Source organism: Tympanuchus pallidicinctus, unplaced genomic scaffold, assembly GCF_026119805.1.
Source record: "Tympanuchus pallidicinctus isolate F22 unplaced genomic scaffold, pur_lepc_1.0 scaffold3, whole genome shotgun sequence".
In the NCBI taxonomy this organism is placed as follows: Eukaryota; Metazoa; Chordata; class Aves; order Galliformes; family Phasianidae; genus Tympanuchus; species Tympanuchus pallidicinctus.
In genome coordinates this window covers 47,354,470-47,373,721 of record NW_026294747.1, presented here as the reverse complement: position 1 = coordinate 47,373,721, position 19,252 = coordinate 47,354,470, and the positions used below count along the sequence as shown (strand labels likewise).

Genomic DNA, 19,252 nt, shown 5'->3' with positions numbered 1-19,252 from the left:
TCAGGTTTCCACATCAGGTTTTATTAATGCACAGGAGAATATGAGCAGATTTCCAGCAAAAGGGAGTGCAGAGCTGTTCTATGGGCAGCCTAAACCCCTAGCAGTACAAGTGCTATTACCTCTGGGTAGAAGTAATATTAGTATACTGCACAGCATTGCTGACGTTGCCAAAAGCAGAGCTCTTAATGGCCTGTTATCCCTCTGCTGCTCTGCACGAGGTGATGCACAATGCAAACAAACAAAAGCAATCTCTTAAGAAGTCACTTTCCTGGTGTGAAACCCAGCACAGAAACTTGACAGTGTATGTTCCGAGTCCTCTCTCTCAAGAAGGTGGTAACACCAACAGTGCTAAGGGTCTCCAGTTCCCTTCACTTCATGACAGATTTTATGCTCAAACCCACATTAGGCATCCATGTATTTCTAGATTTTCACAGTATCATTTTTCCCATAGCAGAGCCAGGCTGAAAGCCAGCCCAGAGCAAACAGTTTTGGGGCAGCTGCAGGATATTCTCTTGCCTTTGGCTCAGGCTGCATACATATTTCTTTGAGGCGAGGACAGTTTAAGCAGCATTTGACTTCAGGCCCTTCCAGCCCTGCTGTAGCTATGAGGCAGTCCAGTCCAAGCTTTGGAGTAGCTTCACAGTGAGCCAGATAGGGAAATGATGCAGGACAAAATGAACCCAAGTACTCCCCCACAGAAACAGCCTTGCCTGGATTGTGAATCTAGCACTGACTGCTACTGGAAGTAAAAGACATTGAAGAAAATGAGGCAGAAGCAACAGGGACAATTAGTGATCACAGTGTCTGATTTTTGTTTCAAATCATTTCTCTCCATCATTTTTCTTCATGTAGAGCAGAGATAGGAAAATTATTTTGACCAGGAGAAAGGCTCCAAGCTTCTGTTTTTAAGTTCAGTCCTGCATTCTGTGTTTTTTTATTGTGTAAAAATGAAAATCTACACACAAGGCCTTACTTAGATCATGATGTGTTGTAAATAAAATTAGTAGAAGCTATCTGTTGGGATCTGGCCTTAGGTTTGTGTATTCCCAGGGATACTTCAGTGAGAGGATGTCCTTTTCAACACCTGTTAACAACCAGAGTCCCCCAGAAAAACAGAATGCTTTGCGATTCCAGGCATAATTTCAGCTCAAAGATTTTCAAACATCTCTAGAGCAGATCTCCTGAGGTTTTCTTCAGTAAATGATGAGGAAGTTAGGAAAATTTTCTGTCTAGTAATCGTCTAAAGGTGCCTGAAAAATCTAACCTCCAATTAGGGAGAAAATCTTCAAAATGTGATGAAACTCAACCACATTCATTTCATGCTGCCCTTCCTGATGGTTACACAGTGAAACCCTTAGGAGAGCTCCTTGGCTTTAACTTACACATTACTCCATCTAGTGGCCTAAGGGTTCCTGTGTCCAAAAGTTTAAAACTCTGCCCTGGTACAAGCTGGAATTCAAACCTCTGCAGCAATTTTGCCATCACCACTTTAGCCTCCATCTGTTAAGAAGGAAAGCAAACTCATTATCATTGACAGAAAGTATGGATTTGACAGCAGCATTTGAAATTTAGCATGCTATGCTTACTGCTTTGTCAATATAGATTTATTAATGGCTGTGAGAATGGGAAGGAAGAATACAGCCAGCTGGGGCTTCCCAGATTTGAAGACAAGTGACAGACACAAAGATCTGTCCCTGTGTTTACAAACAAACTCCATTTTGGTGATTCAACCATATTCATGTGATGATTTTGAGCACCAACACTTAGATAAACTCATAGCACATTCCTGATTGCAAGGTACATACGTCCCCTATCACGGACAAGCTATGCACCTTCCCTTTGAGGGGTAGAGGGCTAGTGCACTATCAGAAGGGCCAAGGTACAGTATACTATGACCTGGCCCAGAGCTCACTAACAGATTCTCATTACAGTTGTGCTCACCTGTGCAAACACCTGCCCAATACAGGAACGGGGTCCCAGTGAGAATGGAAAATAGGAGTAATATGGCCTAAAAAGAAAAACAATCAAAACTGTCATTCTGACTGTTTTATCATAAAGAAAGATGCAAATCCTTCAACACTACAGCAAGGTAATGGTTAAATGCCACCCCACCTAGCTGAACTGTCAAGACAATCTCCAAACTAGAATTTTTTGGTTCAGAGCCAACAGAGTTCTGAACAGTGCTGTCAGTAGCACTCCACTGGCTCAGCTTGCATAGTATGGCCGCATGGAAACTTTATTTCTAAGCCATATTTCAAGCACACCCTAAATGCCCTCCAGCCTATCATGAAGATTTAACAATCCATCCAACTGCTGCTCCTGCATGCACATCTGAACCACATAAGCAAGGAGCTGTTTGGTCCTGGAGATCAGAATAGCTCTCATCTGAAACAAAGTTCCTGACCTAAGCAGTTAGATGTAGGGGCTTCAGCACAAACTGTCCTGATACTTCCATCACACTACCATCCATTTCAAGCTTCCTGGGTAAAGGCTGTCATGCATCAAATCCTTGTTTTGCAGTACAGCAAATACTCATCCTGGCTTTGTCCCAGTCTGATTTTGACCTCAACATAAATATTAAATAACATGAATTAGAATGGGAAAATTTTTCCTCTGCTTTCTTCCCCTTGAAGTATTAGATATTAAATATTACATATTTAATGATCTGGAAGTAAAAAGAAACTCACTTAGGTGCATCTTTGCTAAATCGGTCTGGATTGAAAGAGAGCGGATCCTCGAAGTACCTGTCCATCCGCCCCATCACATACGTGCTGAACTGTCAAGAAGGCAGATCTGCATTAGTCAGCAGAAGCTCACTGAAAATGACTCTCTGCTGTCACAGCTGCAAAAACACAGCTATCTTGCACCCCCTAGGCAAAACTGACCCAGGGTCTCAATTCATATCCGAGTCCCAGCCCAAATTTCACCAAACAGTAGGAATGGTGGGGGAGTATTCTGGACTCTGATACTGTTACACGTGGATCCTGCAAGAGCTACACGTTGCTGATGGGGGATGCTGCTGCAAGACTTACAAGCAGGGTTGTGTTTGCAGGAATCCTGACGCCTTCAATGACAGTCTCCTTCCCTGTCCAGCGCACTGTCCCTGGGACAGGTGGGTACAGACGCATTGATTCCTTCAGAACCTGTGTCAGCAAAAAGCACAAGAGATCAGTTATTTAATACAGTGCAGAAACATAATGAATTACTCGTATAGCCTTTCATTCTGGCTAAAGGGGAGCTTTTGGCTTGTAGAACAGGTGCTGGTGTACCTTCCTCAGAATCCTGTGGGCAAAAAAAATGGCAAAGTCAACTTGCCTTCAGACCTGGTTCTTTCCTATCACTGATATAGAAATTACATAAAGGAGTGACAAGCACAATGCATTCAGCAGATCTAACACCTACACTTGGGAAAACAATTAGGTGAAATATTACTGGGAAGGAAATTCAAAGGGAGTATCTGAGAGTGAATGAAATTCATGCACCTGACAAGTAGTGCTCAGAGCTGCTGCCAGCAGCACGGGTGGCTTCTGCCACCTCCTCCCACTCTCAGCACTGTGCTCCTGCCCCTGCCTTTGTGCTTTATCTAGTGCTCAGGGAGCTGTGCCAGGTCACAGCACCAAAGTGACAAAAAACAACCTGGCAAAGAAAAATGAATAGGAAACAGTGAGAAAAAAAGTGAAACGTGACCGTTTCTTTTGATGGCATTGAGCTGTAAGAATGGCTTATTTCATGAAAGTGAAGCCTAATTAACAGTGCACATTAGCATCGCATTGCAAATGCAATTAACAGTGGGTATGCAAGAATGAATTAATGAAAAAGAAGCATGGACAAAAGGATTCAAAATTGCTTGAATGACAAGAGAGGAGTTCCATGGTCTCTGATCCTCCATGGACAGACTAGCTCTCTGACTAATGGTGACTGTGACTTTGCTTGTACAGATCCAAGCTTGTTCTGCTAAATAAACTGTCTGCTTTTGAGAGGCTCTCATGTAATCTGTCTTAACACTGAAAGGCTTAGATACCTAGTCCTAATTGGAGTGATGTAATTGTGATGACGCTCGGACAAGCCTAGAGAAACCTGCTGATTTCAGTAAGCACACAGTGATGTCTTTTCTTTACAAGAAGTGCACTTTTGAATTTATCTGCCACCAAAGCACAGCAGTTTGAGGGACACGAAATGACAAACATGAGTCTCAACGGGGCAGTTTAAGAGAAAAGCAGTGATAGTAGATTACTAAAATTACAGGGAAATGGAAGCAAGGAGAATAGTTGCCAGGACTGTCTATTCAGCCTCTCCTGAGGGTTACTGATGTCTCTCATCTTGTAAAAAAAAAAAAAATAATAATAATTAAAAAAAAAATACTTGACAAATGCTGGCAAGTAGCCAACCCCTGGCTTTACAGTTCATTACCAACTTTTTACACACAAAATTTCTTCTAGGACCAAACATTTGTTTGTTTTTTTTTCCCCCCCCCCTCAGTGACTGAAGAAGGTTTAACAACTGAAAAAAAAAAAAACCAAAAACCTGAAATTGCAAAAACTAGCCAATATTTTTGGAAGTCTTCAAATCTCACTTCGTTTATTGCACTACGGTGAGATCATACTTGGAAATGCTTTAATAGCAATCAAACAAAAATAGAGCTGAGATTTTGGGAACTGCGTGGGACTTACGCAAAGGTTGGGCTCCACACTGCAAGCCCTTCTTAAAATATGACTACAGTTTCAGTTTAAACAGGTAGGGATTAAGCAACTCCAGCTCTCTGCTTAGTAATAATGCAAGTAAGATGCAAAGGAATCCTGGGGTTTCAGAATGGAATCTAGAAGCACCCTTCCCATCAAGGCTGGGCTGCTGCAGACAGCTTTCTGCCTACTTGCTTATTCTCCGAGGACAAATGCCATCAGCCTCTCATTTTGGTGCTGCTCCTAAAATCTTAAAAACATGGGGTTCTTCTTGGCAGTCGCATGAAATGGCAGCAGTGCTACCAAACAGCTCTGACTGGTATCTTACTTCACTCCTACAGTACCTGTGATAAGTACTTCAGTTTGCCAAGATCCTCATACTCAATGTCCCTCTTAGCACCAAGGACTTCATCCACTTCAGCTTGTACTCTGCAGAGAAATTTAAAAATATTAGTTGCAGACACCTATTTCTTGTGAGGCAAAGTGACAAAGTACATTTTTTACTTTCCAGACACTGAGTTGCACTTTGATTTTCATCCTCAGGCAAAATGCCTACTGATTCCCAGCCAGCCTGCCTGAACCTGTGCCTTGTATCAGGATGCAGTAAAGCGCAGCCAGGCAGCACTCTGGACCAGCTTTAAAAAAAAAAAACACTTAGATGGAATTGAAATAATTCATCCCTCTGCTTGTTTTTAAATGTCAGATATATTGAGCCATGAAACTGTTTCTTTTGGAAAGAAGGCTAGAATTTACCTTAAGTTTTTGGTAATCCATATAATGAGGTTCACCGTGAAACCAACAGTGAATGAGAGTACACCTACCTTTCCATTATTTCAGGATGCTGAGACAGTGCCATTACTGTAAACGACAACTGATTGGCAGTGGTTTCATGACCTAGAACCATAAAGAATCAGCTCAAAGGTTAGTATAAAGTAATAAGATGATACTAAGAAGGTCTGGTCACATTACTGCCAACCAGAGACTTTAAAAGTCACGCCCCAAACATTTTATTTCAAGTATTCCAGAAGTTAAATGAAACACTAAAAGGGATGTGATAAACAACTTTCAAGAAGCATAGCTGGTATTTTTAGCAGTTACCTTGATCAATTCATGGCTGCAGATTTTGTATTCATGACTGAATGATTAGAAACTACCTATCAGCAAGATCGTGCTAACACTTATAAGAGGCCTGTGTGATTCAGTCACTGTCCTATCACCAGCCACATAACCCTGAGAAGCAAATATTTACCAACATTGAAGGAAAACAGAGCTTCTGTCTTTTAAATGTTTGCTTTATGTAGGTATGTTTAATGTTTTTTCATTAATAGGAACACATACTATTTTAAAGCACTACAGAAAATAGAATTCCGTGAAGATTTGTTTAAAACATACCTTCCTTTGTGAAAGAAAAGCGTCATCTCAGGAAGTCACCTAAATCCTACTGATGTGCAGATCAATTTTTCTACATCCTTTAGCTCACTATCTGGGTCTCTGTTTCTCCTGATAGTCTTGACATTGACCTCTCCCAGCTAGCACTGAATGCTACTCCTACAGCAAGGATGGCATTTGCTTATGTGGGCGAGGTGATGCAAAAACCCATGCAACATACTAAAGATGCTTTCAGTGGGACTTAGCAGGACATGAGATGGAAGGGTCAGAACCACATGAAAAAGCCTCGCACCCCAAAGGCAAAGCTGTTCCTGCAACAACAGCCTGGCTTTATTCACTATGCTGGTACGACAGAACAAGGACGAAACATCATCTGCCTGCGAGAAAACTAAGAGCTCTTTTCAGACTTTGCTCAGCTGTTCTTACTCCAGTATAATGCTGCTGTTTACCAACTGTGAGATCAATAAGTATACAGGTGTTGCAAAGTACTGTTCAATCAGTAAGTACATAGAGACGTTGTGCTAGTAAGATTATCATGTTGGAACAGATAATCAGACATAAACGACAGTGCTCACCAGTGTCAGAGGCTAGCAAAAAACCCCACAGGGAGAAATCTCCAGAAAGAGATCCTTCTTCAGTGGCAATCAGTCCTTAAATGGGGTCTAGGAGAAGTGGAGCCAAGCTCCACGCCTTCCAGTCACACAGCTGAATTGCCTTCACCAGTGCTCCTGTGGCTGACTGAGTGCTCACCTCAGGTGATCAAACAGAGGTTCAGGCCATGACTCAACAGTTCCAATGCACCAACCAAGTGACTCCTGGTCACAGCAGCATCACAAGGAGCGAGCAAAGCCAATAACAATTGTGTGGGCAGCACAAGAATGAATATAGCTTCCCACACAACATATCCAAATATTAAAGCAGCTACTAACCCGCAACAAAGAAAGTGATGAAGTTGTCCAGCATGTTTTCATCATCTCTAGTTTTCTCCAGAGCTGTCAAGACAGAAAAACAAATGAGATTAGGAAATGTATTTGTGCTCCAGCTGGAAGAGCCAGGACACCCTGTCCTGCTTTGAGCATGTTTTCCTGAATGGATTAGGAAGGAACACTGAGACAGCTACTCAGAGGTGACCTGTGATCAGTATTTGATCCAATGTCAAGAAACAGGGTATTTTCTAAACAAGTCACTTTATGACTCTTCAATGTTAAAAAAAAAACAAAACACATGGTCTTGAAGACAGTAAAGGCAGACTGAGTCACAAAGTTCACGTCCCCAAACTAAGACTTCCAAACCTCAGGAAAAGCAAGCCAAAGACAAATTAACTTGAACAGCGATGTGCTTCCTACCATCTCCTTTCAGTATCTGCGTAAGAATATCTGTTGGCATTTCCTTCTCACTCTGGATGGCTTCCCTCCTCTTCTCAATACACTCCTTGCCCACACGCCGCAGCAGCCGTATGCTCTCCCGGACCTCTTTTATCATTTTCTGCTTTCCTGGCATGTACTGAATACAGAATTTATTTAGTCTTTTTATTCCTCTTGCTGGTAAAAACATTTGCAGTGTTGTTTTTTAAATGGCACCTCAATGTCATTTTCCACAAAAACATCTGCTCACCGCAGAACAAAGTGAACTTTCCTAAAGTGCTTTGGACTTTTGCCTGAAGTGTTTGGACTAAAATGAGAACTACTTCAGGCTGTGCATGCTGATGTCCTGCCTTGTCAGGGCTAATTTTTTGATCATCATGAGCAAAATTCCTCAATTTTCTGAGGAAAGAAACTGTAGCATACGATACAGAATCCACCCGTTGGACCCAAAAGGGAAAGTGGGAGCTATGGAAGTCTGAATGACAGCTTTCTTGAGAAACTATGGAGCTTAACTGTTTCAGATTTCACCCACAAAATTCAAGTCCATGAACACTGGCCCCACTGGCCAATACTTTTTTTATGGTAAGGAAGTTCAAATTTCTTCCACTTTGTATGAAGGCTGCAGTGCTTCTTGGGCAAGGAATTCCCAACTTTTGCAGTAATGGGCATGAAAGTGTAAAAGCACGTAAGAGAAAACATGCAGGGAGGGAAAAAGGCAGAATGATAGAAATGAAGCACTAACTAATAACATGTTAATTCTGCAAGTGTTTTAAAGTGCTAATTAATTCTATCTCAACACATGTTGGAGGAAAGAACTACTGATGATGTTTTCCCTGTAAGATAAAGACCACACACAACTCCAGTCTCATACAGAGGCAGTTTCCAGCTGGACATGCAGACAGGGGATGGATGCAAGGAGCACACAGACCTTCACAAAGGGGATGCGCATCTCAGTCATTCCTTTCATGATCATGGTCACAGCATGTGGGAATGGCGTCCGGTCATCCCTTAATGCATTCAACTCCAAGCCAAAGGCCAACTGAGGGGAGGGAAAGGAAAAAGCAGCCACTTGCTGAATCCTCCCAGCTCAGGAGAGCTGGCATGATAAAGCAGGACTGCCTCGCACCACTGTCTTTTCCCAGAAAAATGCCTCATGCTAGTCTGCAAGAGTCTGTGAGGGAAGGCTGATACCTAGATTAGCCTTTCTTTTCTAAGGGGAATTAATATTTGTTATTACCCCCCAATTATTCCTTAACTGTTTCACATAAAGAAGGGAAAAGCCATGGCAAGGCAGATTTCATGCTGACATATAATAATGCAATATGCACCCACGAACAAACAGCAGTGTGCCCTTCTAGTCTGGAGGGATGGGAGTCACGAGGTTTAAGGGCTTCTGCAAAAAGCTTCCTGTGCAGCATGCTGCTGGCCTCTCTTACACAACATAAATCCTTCCCTAACTTCCCTTTCCTATATCTCAGCCTGAATGGGTGTGCCACAATTACTGCCCCACTTCTTAGGGTGTTCCCAGGTAAAGGTACCCTGGCTCCAGCTCCTGATCCCATTATTTTCATTCCCTCCTGCTAATGGCAGAGGAAACAAGAAAGCAGACAGCTGGTACCTTTGCGATGACATCCAAAGTCACCCGGCTCATCATTGTCAGCATGCTACACTCTGTCTCTCCATCTGCCTTTTCCTCTAGCTTCTCCATCAGCTCCTCTGCTTTTTCATTAAAAGTTTCCATCATACCAATCAGGTAGCTGAACAATTAATAGAAATGAGTGATGGGGACTCTGGGGAAGATACCTTTGCTCGGGCAAAATTATCATTTTTTACAGGAAATTATAATGATTTTTTTTAAATGTTGTTTAACCTTAGATTTATAATAAATTTGCCTTAGTACTTTAAAAATCAGAACTGACAAAATGTGCTCTTGCAGCCACCTAGCTCTATCCTACCATGTAAATAACAGCTGTCACAGCAAAGAGCTTTGGCCTGAGCATGTTGAGGCAGACGGACAAACCTCCAGACCCTAAATGCAATGTATTTATTTTGTACAGGCGAGCAAACCAGACCACAGCAATCTCTCTCTCCCACAGGGAATCACTCAGACAGGTGAATGGTTAGGCCTGCCCACTTCAAATATCTGAGGTTTGTTTTCAAATGGGATAAAGCAACCATTGCAGCATTCCTAGATGCAAGACCCTGGGAACTCCCTGCCACCATTGAGCCTACATAAGTGTCACTCCCACGAGGAAAGTTTGGGAACACTGTATAGTGTGCTATACTCAAAATAAGATTTTAAGAGGGTTTTCTCTTTCTAAATATCAAAAATGCATCAACAATGGTTACAATCATGAAAATACAGCAGGCGCAAGCAGATCATCCCAGAGATATTTGCCTTACCTTCTGCTGAAAGCTGGATCCATCACCTTCCGCTGCTTGTGCCAGTGCTCATAGTCACGAACAGTTACCAAGCCATTCCCCAAAAACCTAGCATTTAAGAAAACAAGGAAAGGAGCACTTTTCAGCAAGGGAGTCAGCCCAAACTGTCCCATCAAAAACTCTTCCACATCTACTTTCTTGTATTTTTCCCATAAGCAGGAAGTACTTTGTTGCTTTGAATGCATTGTTGTGGAAAACAACTGAATTGTATCTATGTTTTGCATGGTATGTGTGGACTACTGTGTGCAACAGGATGCTGATTCATTGTGCAGGTTCCAAAAAACAACTGTAACAAAAATAATTAACGTAATTGAATTACTCTATTGTCAGGAGCATCAAGATAACAGCAAAACATCCCCTCTTCTTTCATTTAGCTTAGGAACTGGAAACTCAAGTACATTCAAACGAAAGTTTGTTGTTCAAGTGAAACGTTTGATGACGGTCTTGAGAAAACTCTTCTCAGACTAACTGAACATTCACAGGGGAAAAAAAAAATCAAGGTAAAAAACATCCATCACAACCTCCTGCCTGATCGGGAAGATGTTTGACTTGCCATATAGACTTCCAATGTAATTTAGTAAGCACTTGTTGCTTAAGTATATCTGGAATCAGTCATTTATATTAACAGCCTGACTCAACACAAGAGTCATGCCTGTGTCTTTATTAATCTTATTAATCTCTTTATTTTGAGATACAGTGGCTTTAGGTGGTTTTTTGCCTACCTCACACCAAACAAGTTGAAGATACGACCATACACCAGACGGTCCTTTGGGTACTCTGGTGACATCAAGAACTCCTAAAATAACATTTCAGGTTGGTGAGTACTGAGCACCATTCACTTCTCAGACAAAACATAAAAAGCCGCTCACACATTCACACACAGTCTGAAGACTACATGAATTATTTGGTGTGCCCTGATTCCCCAGTTTCCATGCTGATAACTTGTTTTGCATGCCTGTAGCATTTTTTGCCTGGTGACCTGGAAGCTATCTCTGTGATTATTACAAAAATTCAGCTCCTTTGTGCCTTTTTTTTTGAGATATCAAGCTCTTGTAGATAGTCTGCTTCTCAGAAATTGAGGGTGCTTGCTATATCTGCCGTTTAAAGAAAAGTAACAAAGTTAATCAATTGATCAAGCAAGAAAATAAATACAGACTGCAAAAAAGTTCAGGCCACTTCTCCTTCGTAAACTGGCACAGTTGTGCTCCCAGAAGGCACAAGTTAGCTGGACCACACTGCCCTAATCATCAGACACCACCACCCTTTTTAGAGGGCTGATTCCCACTGTCCGTTCTGTTTTATTTTGCAGTACCTTCACTCCTTCAGGACTAAAAATCAGTACTGAGACTCTGTGAAATGCATTAACCCGTACAATAGGTCCGTATTTCTTTGACCTACAAAAAAAAGGAAAGGAAATGGTACAAAACACCAGTATCAGTTCAAACCTAAGAACTCCAAAGGACCAAAGCAGCATGTACAGGGCACAACTGCAGACTTGAATGAATAAAGCCAATAAGAGTGTTCTTTATCTAGCCCTACTACCTACCCTCTGAATGATGAGAAGTATGTAACTCAACGCCTCCATGTCTTATGTTCCCAACTTACTACAGGGCTACCCGAGTCTAACCTACTGATGTGTGTCAACTTACCACTGCAGAAAGAGGTCATGTAGAAACTCCTTTTTCTTCATCATTCTCCAAAAGATTGGCAGATGTCCAAGTAAAAAGCTGCAGAAAATGAAGTTAAGAGTGTCATGAGGATGCCAAAAGGATTTTGTACAGATTGCATTCCTCAGCACTGATACTTAGGGAAGGATGACAGGAAGGATGTGAAGTGGGCTTCAAGACCTAGGTGTTTTGCTGCAGTCTAATGACTAAAAGAATGATTTAGAATGATGATTGCCCTGGGTAGATGCTCTATTTGTAACAGAAACAACAGTAAATTGTTTTTCAAACATGCTCAAGATTCTTTGCTACAGAAAGCATGAGGAGCAAAACCAACCCCATTTCAGCATCGCTTTATATCCCCATATGCTCATGTGCCAAGTACTCAGCATACAGACTTGTTGCTCAGTGGATGCAGTGTACATTGGTTGTATTCTTACTCCTTGTAAGGAAAGGCAGAAATAACACATAACTGTGCAAGTATGCAGCCATCACCTAGGTATGCTAGGAACCCTCTGGTGCACAGCCAGGGGATTGGTGTAGAGACAAAGTCCTGCCAGCTGCACGCCCACAGCAGATATATTTTCTGAGCAAGACCATGAAATGTTTAAGAAAAGCTTAGGATTCATATAGAAACTGAAAGAAGTGAATAAAAGGGTTAATCGTTCAACTACAATAGCTGTATTCAAAGGTCAGAGACCAATTTCTTCCTTCAGATGTGAGCAGGAAATTCCCACTGGCTTTGCACACATCTGAAGGAAGATTTGGCCAAGCTCCTCTCCAAATCAAGCAAGCTGTGCTTGAGATCTGTTTTCCATTTGAGACACAGCCAGGCATGCTATCATCCTCTTCTGTACAAACAAGCTATAGGGGAAAAACAGGCTCTTGTTTTATTTCTATTGGAACCAGCAGACAGTTAAAATAACAAGCACTCAACAAGGCTACGTAATATCTGCCTGAAATCTTCAATCCTCTCTTGCTTGACTCCTCCTCTCTAACTGGACTATAAAAATGTGTAAGAAGACAAAGTCCTTGCTAGCCAAAGCTCTGGGAAGAGCTCTACCTGCAGCATATCAAGTACAGTCCAGCTCACAGCTCCCCTGTCACTGGGGAATTGTGACAACTGAGTCCTCAGGGATGTTTTGTCCTTTATCCCGTCAACTCCCAAGTTGGTTAGGTGCTGTAACAAGCGCAGAATGTTCATTCACTAGTAGGAAGCCATGATAGAATCAAGCAAGGGCTTGGTTTGGGATATATAGTTATGTGGCACTGCTATCCAAAACCATGCATTTACAAATAAATCCTTCTCTCCATTTCCTCCTAACAGAACTCTAACACGAAGCAAACTTTTGAAGAGACGACTTTTTCTCTAGCTCTCAGTGTTTTCCAAGTGTGATATCTGGGCAGCCTGGTCTGGTGGTTGGCAATTCTGCACATAGCAGGGGAGCTGAAACTACATGGTCATTGTGGTCCTTTTCAACCCAGACCATTCTATGATTCACACGACAGAAATGACACAAAGCCATTATGACTCACTATTTTAGCCAATCATGCACAAGCCTCATTTAGAGATGTGTTAGCTCTGACAAACTAAATCAGCCCAGGAAATCAAGGGTGTTAACATAATCTTGTCATTATGTAATTGTAAGAGCTGAGACATGGTCTGAGGTTTTGCAAAGATCCTGTTGTACTTCATCCTGAAACAAAGCTTTCTTAAGCTTTTATTAAAAGTAAAGGAAGGAGACAATAACAAAGGAGAAGTCACTTAGGACAGAATGACACCTCGGAAAGATGCAGGCTGTGCAACGAGTGGCTGAGGTGCAGCTTTGCTGACAGCAGCCTGAGGTCACACCTGGTGGGCAGCATGCTGGGCAGCAGCCAGCCTCTGTACACCCTCATCTGAGAAGTGTTAACATTTGGATGAAACCCATTTTGGAACTGCAAAATCAGAGCCATGTGGGTTAGCAAGGAAATCTGGAAGCCACCATTCTGTCCCCTTCCTGAGGCCAAAGCTATATTACCACTGTTCAGGGCCTTATCCAGTTCTTGTGCTGATTCTGTGAACCCAGAGAATCATAAAATGGCTTAAGTTGGAGGGAATCTTACAGATCATTTAGTTCCAACCCCCTGCTGTGGGCTGGTTGCCACCCACCAGATCAGTCTGCCCAGGATCCCATCTAACCTGGCCTTGAATGCCTCCAGGGATGGAGTACTGACAACCTTTCTGGGCAGCCTGTGCCAGAGCCTCACCATCCTCTCAGTAAAACATTTCTTCTGAACGCCTAACTTCTCATTAGGTTCTCATGTGCCCACTTCCCAAGCATGCCCAGATCCCTCAGGGTGGTGCTCCTTCCTTCTGTTGTGTCAACTGCACCACCCAGTTTGCTATCATCAAAAAACTTGCTGAGAGTACATTCAATCCCACCATCTATGTCACTGATATACTAAAGAGCACTGGTCCCAGGACAGACCCCTGGGGGAAACCACTCTTGACTGGCTCCATCTGGACATAGTAGCATTGATAAGAACCATCTTGTGACAACCATCTGATCAATTTTTTACCCACATAATAGTCCAGCCTTCAAATCCATGTTTCTCCATTTTACATCACAGTAAAGATGCTTTGCCTTACACCTAATTGGCAGTTCTCTTGTGGCAACTTGCGTCCATTGCACAACCAAGATGAGTTTGGCCCCATCTTCTCACAATCCCCTGACTCCCAAGGAGGTTACATCAGTACCATGTTCTGCTTTTCTTTATAAAGTACTTTTCAGAACTGGAGGCATTTGATCTTTCCTCCCTTGGATATTTAGCAGTGGAAGTGTTTGTGCAGCTGGTACTGACATGGGGGTTTTGTAGCCACTGACCATTTATACTTCTGGAAAGCTATCAGGATAGAAGGGGACAGATTCTCTAAGGAGGGTCTGTTGTGATGGGACAAGGGGAAATGGTTTTAAACTAAAAGACCAGAGATTTAGACTGGATATAAGGAAAGCCTTTTTACATTGAGGGTGGTGAGGCACTGGAACAGGTTGCCCAGAGAGGTGGTGGGTGCTTTGTCCTTGGAGATATTCAAAGTCAGGCTGGACAGGGCTCTGAGCACCTGCTGGAGCTGTGGGTGTCCCCACTCACTGCATGAGTGTTGCACCAAAGACATTTAAAGGTCCCTTCCAACTCAAACAATTCTGCAATTCTACGATTACTGCAAGCTCAAGAGATGGGCAAGCTCTTGTATGGAGACATCAGTGCTAGAAACCTTCCTGAGGAGGGTCCTCGCCTCTATCACCACCTCCAAGCCTCAAATCCTGAAGAAGGAAAAGAGAAACAGCCACGAAATTACTCAACTGCCATTATCTTAGGACGTGAACTCACTTCCCAAGATGAGGACAGGCAGATTCAGGTATGACAGGCTCCCTCCTAACTCTCATCTCAATTTCTGACCACGATTACAGAAGTAGATTTTCTCCTGACACTTGGAGATAAGCAACAGGGCCCGATGTCCCTGCGGGGCTGCCTGGGTGCGTGGGGGCGCAGGGCTTCTTGCCGGCGCTGGGCGGTGCGCCATTCCCACACACCGGCCCCTGCTGCACCGCTGCCGGCTGTCTGCTCAGCGTCCTACAAACAAAGCGCAACTCGAACGCACAACTCGAAACTGCTGATCTCCACTTCGTCACGCCCGTCCTTGCCGTGTCAGCAAAGCGCCGGCCCTCGGCAGGCTGCCGGCCCGCAGTCACAGCGGCGTGCTGAAATGGCGCCCGGCGGGGCGGCGGGCCGGCCCTTACCTCTCGCGCGGGGCGCTGGGGATGTGGTCATACGCGGCATGGACGCGCCGCACGTAGCAGCAGTACAGCCCCGCCGCCAGCAGCAGCGGCAGCGCCAGCAGCAGCAGCACGCCCAGCACCGCCATGGCGGCCGCTCGGTGGTCGGTTGTAGCGGGGACGGCGCCGGCGCGGCACGGCCTCGGGCAGGGCGGAGGCTGCTGGCTGTTAACTGCTTCCGCTCGGGGCTGCAGGAGAAGCGGCTCCGGCCCGAAGTGTGACAGCTTGTCACGAGCACGAGGGCTTTTCTGAATCGTGTGGGTGTGCAGGGCTGCTCCAGGGTCACCTCCGACGGCCCCCAGCGCTTTAATGCTTTGTATTCTGCAGGGAGGGCATAGAATCTTAGAATTACGGAATGTCTTAGAGTAACGGAATATCTTAGAATCACGGAGTTGGAAGGGACCCGCAAGGATCTTGGAGTCCAACCCTGGCTCCACGCAGCGCTACTCAAATGCAAACCCTGTGTCTGAGCTCATCCCCTCCAGGGATGGGGCGCCCACAGCTCTGGGCAGCAGTGCCAGTGCCTCACTGCCCTCTCCGTGAAGAAATTCCTCTGAACATCTAACCTAAATTCCCCCTCTTTTCATTTTAAACCATTCCTCCTTGTCCTATCACTACCCCATTGTGTGAAAAATCAGTCCCAGTGCTGTTTGTAAGCGTCCTTCAAGTACTGGAAGGCCCCAGAGCCTTCTCTTCTCCAGATGGCAACCCTTGGGGCAACAACCCCAAAACGATTTCCCCCTGTGTTTTGGGTACACAGATTTCCACACCAATATTTTTTAATCCAGAAACTGCACTGCTGGTGTATTCTTAAAGACCAACACTATCATCTAACTGCTGTTTCAATTTATCTGACATGAAAGTAGATTTTATTTCCTGTCAAGGTTGGGGTGTTATAACTTCTTGTTTTCAGAAGAAAAAAGAAATCTAACTTTCCATTTGGTCAGGCAGTCTCCATCATGATCTCGTAGTGTGAATAGCAATCAATGGGAAAGGAATGGCTCATTACAAGAATGGCATCAGCCAGAGGATGTGTTTAGAAACTGAAGCTAGCTAATGAAACCCAAAGCTACTCATTGAGCTTTGTGATGAATTATCGATTTTCTGGGTTCATTGATGATTTTTCTTTCAGATTTACAGAGGGATAGAAGATAATTATCTGTAAGGGTCACTCGAGTTCACTCTTAGAATATTTCTGATAAAAAAGTTTCTGCTTCTACCTTGCTTGCAAGCAATTGATGGGGAGCATTTAATACGTGATAAAATATTTGATATTTTTTACATTTTCATGGAGTAGAGAGGCCCTGCAGTGTAGTCCTCATCCCTGATTAAAACAGGGAAGTTGTATAATGAAGCCACTCATGTAAATGCAGTCATCAGCTGATAATTCATCTTTCATAAGTACTCAGCCTGAGAAGGCTGTGGAAATTGCATTTCAGCCTTTAAAGATAAGTTTTAATAAAAATTTTGTTTGCATTCTAACAAGCTTCAATGATTTCTTTTGCTTGTATTCCAATATGTTTCTACTCCCAAGAGTAAAAGACACGATCCAAAATCATTGCGCTGTTTGTCATCTGCCTGGCACCCAAATGACACACAGAGAAGGAGCACAGGTCAGGCATTCTGCACTTGCCTGTGCATCGCTTTTCTGCTGGGGATTGAACTGCTATCACATGAGCATTTTGCCAGCATGAGTGTTCCCAGAACACAAAGAGCCAAGAGTGGCAGAAAGTTGGGAACTGTCACTGTGAATTTGCAAGGTAAAATTGAAAAAGTAATTGGACCTAGCAAACTCCTCTTGTCTTATTTCTGTCTATTAAAAATCATTTCCTGCTCTCTCTCAGAGGTCCAGCATCATATCTTATGTCCTGCAAGTGAGGACAGCACAGTAAGGGCATAGTGCAGGCATGGCTTGCGCTTGGGAATGATTCCCTAGTGCTTAGCTGGAGAGGTAGGAATCCCCAGGCAAACTGAAGTTGCCAAAAAAATGCATCTCTATATTAGGAGCTTTTGACTTCATTGTTAAATGCCTCCATCTGCTGTATACTACTATTTCAGTGCAGGTGGTGATTAAATCAGTATTTCTCCTGGAGAATTCACAGTTGAAAACCTCAGCCCCCTGTTTAAAGGTCCATATGGAACTTGTAGAATCTGGGGCTCACATAAGCAATGTGCTTCATCCATGTACAGCAGGAATACACATGGATGTACTCCTTTCCAGGCTGGAAACACTGTCAAGGTGGGATCTGAGAACTGCCTTCTGTTTAGATCTCTCAGGCTATCTGTCTGGCTCTACCACCAGACCTTAAGAAATCCTATACATAACATTCTGTTGGAATCAGGAAACAGGATTTAACTGTGCACATGGGGTCCCTAGTGCAGACATGCAGGTTTTGGTATACAGAAAGTGAAAAATCAAGATGTTTTTTTCTGAGACAAATAACTTTCTCTACTCCTTCACTTGCCTCTTGCTTCATCTCACATGGTCACTATATTGTGGCAAGTAACCATTTACTTTTAATAGCACACAGTGCTCTGCTCCAAGGATTGCGAAACTCAGTAGAGAAGATATATATTCTCCAGCTTTCTTTCTACAGGATTGCAGCTCAACTTACCATTGATACTAAAATACCCATAGACGGAAAATATTCTGCATGCCTACAAACAGGGCCCTGGGATGCTGCAGTGCCAGCAGTTATCCAGCTCTGGAAGAGCACGTTGATCCTTCCCAGTCAATACAATGTTCCTGTGCAGAACTAGCAAGTAGTTGTCAAGGCTCTTAATGCTGAACGAAGGCAGTGCAAGGGTTCAAGTGTTGCCATCAGTTAACGCCCCTGAGGAAGAGGTGCTTGATATCAGTGCTTACACCTGGCTGAACACTGGAGATTCTTGTCCATAAAAATAGTATCTCTATTTACTACAACATTGTTAAAAGAAGTTGGCAGTTTCCATCCTAACTGCTTTCCTGATTGCATTAAAACATTGCTTGAAGCAGCTGCATAGCTGCACCTGTGCCCCAGATTAAAATCAAGATGAGAGAAACCTGGGAAAGTCATGCACAGGGTAGCAAGGTATTGACATGCATCTCATGAGCTGGTAGTCTTATTTGTTTAACAGATGAGAACTGACTGTAAAAGCTTAAAACTTAACTTTGGTATGCAGTTCTTAATAAAAAATGCTTGGTATCTTCTAATAGAAAAATGTATGCGTGTATCAGAAATTATCTAGGAGAGTGAATGCATCACACATGCCAAGCTGACCTTTTCGAGGGGGCTCTTGGCAGCTCTCAGAGATTGGGTACTGATGGTTGGGACTGCTTTTCTTCCAGCATCGCTGAATTTCTCTGTGGATCACAGCTGAGCAGTGCTCTGCCAAAGGCCAGCACAGCAGGATGGATATGTAGCTGGGCCTCTCTCAGACATCTGAACTGATGCCAACAGGTTGACTGAAAGCACTGACTGGTGAGATTTGGAGGAGAGGCTGGTAGGGGAGGTACAGCAAGGACAAACTCCACAGCGTCATGAACAGTGGGGTCCCCTGGCCCATTGTCTACACTGCCGTGCTAGAGCCAGTGTCACTCACTGTGCTACTTCTAGATCTTATGGCCTTGAGTCATGGCTTCAGTTTTATTTAATTACAGGCCATCGTGCTTAGTAATGCAGTACGCATGCCTTAAGCTGTTCATGCACTGCAACTTGATGTAGTGGCATGTTCAAATGTAGCGGGAGGATTGATCAGCTTACCTACAGCTCAATTTACGTGCCATCCAGGTATATAAATGCATTTTGAAATGACAAAAAATGCTACCTGTAAGAGCCCTATACAAGTGCAGATGACATATCAGGCATTTAAATGTAGGTGCGCTTCCGTGCTTTGAATTGTACAGGCTCATTTAG

At 43.5% G+C, this 19,252-nt stretch overlaps 1 protein-coding gene across 1 annotated transcript; it reads right to left on the bottom strand.

Annotated features, from left to right (window-relative positions):
- Positions 1-15,491, bottom strand: LOC128085654 (cholesterol 24-hydroxylase). The gene is made up of 15 exons (XM_052693363.1): positions 15,321-15,491; positions 11,524-11,601; positions 11,187-11,268; positions 10,597-10,670; positions 9,836-9,922; positions 9,051-9,189; positions 8,361-8,471; positions 7,415-7,571; positions 6,998-7,060; positions 5,501-5,573; positions 5,024-5,108; positions 3,033-3,143; positions 2,688-2,776; positions 1,942-2,008; positions 1-1,500 (listed from the first exon to the last, which is right to left on the bottom strand). Exons 1-15 carry the CDS (start codon positions 15,443-15,445, stop codon positions 1,339-1,341), a joined length of 1,503 nt encoding a protein of 500 aa, XP_052549323.1. The 5' UTR covers positions 15,446-15,491; the 3' UTR covers positions 1-1,338.
- Positions 15,492-19,252: the final 3,761 nt, after the last annotated feature.

Excerpts from the sequence above, each read along its gene's own strand:
- LOC128085654 (XM_052693363.1), bottom strand. The coding sequence starts at position 15,445 with ATGGCGGTGCTGGGCGTGCTGCTGCTGCTGGCGCTGCCGCTGCTGCTG. Across the intron at positions 11,269-11,523 it reads CATGACCTCTTTCTGCAGTG|GTCAAAGAAATACGGACCTA; the intron begins GTAAGTTGACAC and ends TTTTTTTTGTAG. Across the intron at positions 5,574-6,997 it reads CATCACTTTCTTTGTTGCGG|GTCATGAAACCACTGCCAAT; the intron begins GTTAGTAGCTGC and ends TTATGGTTCTAG.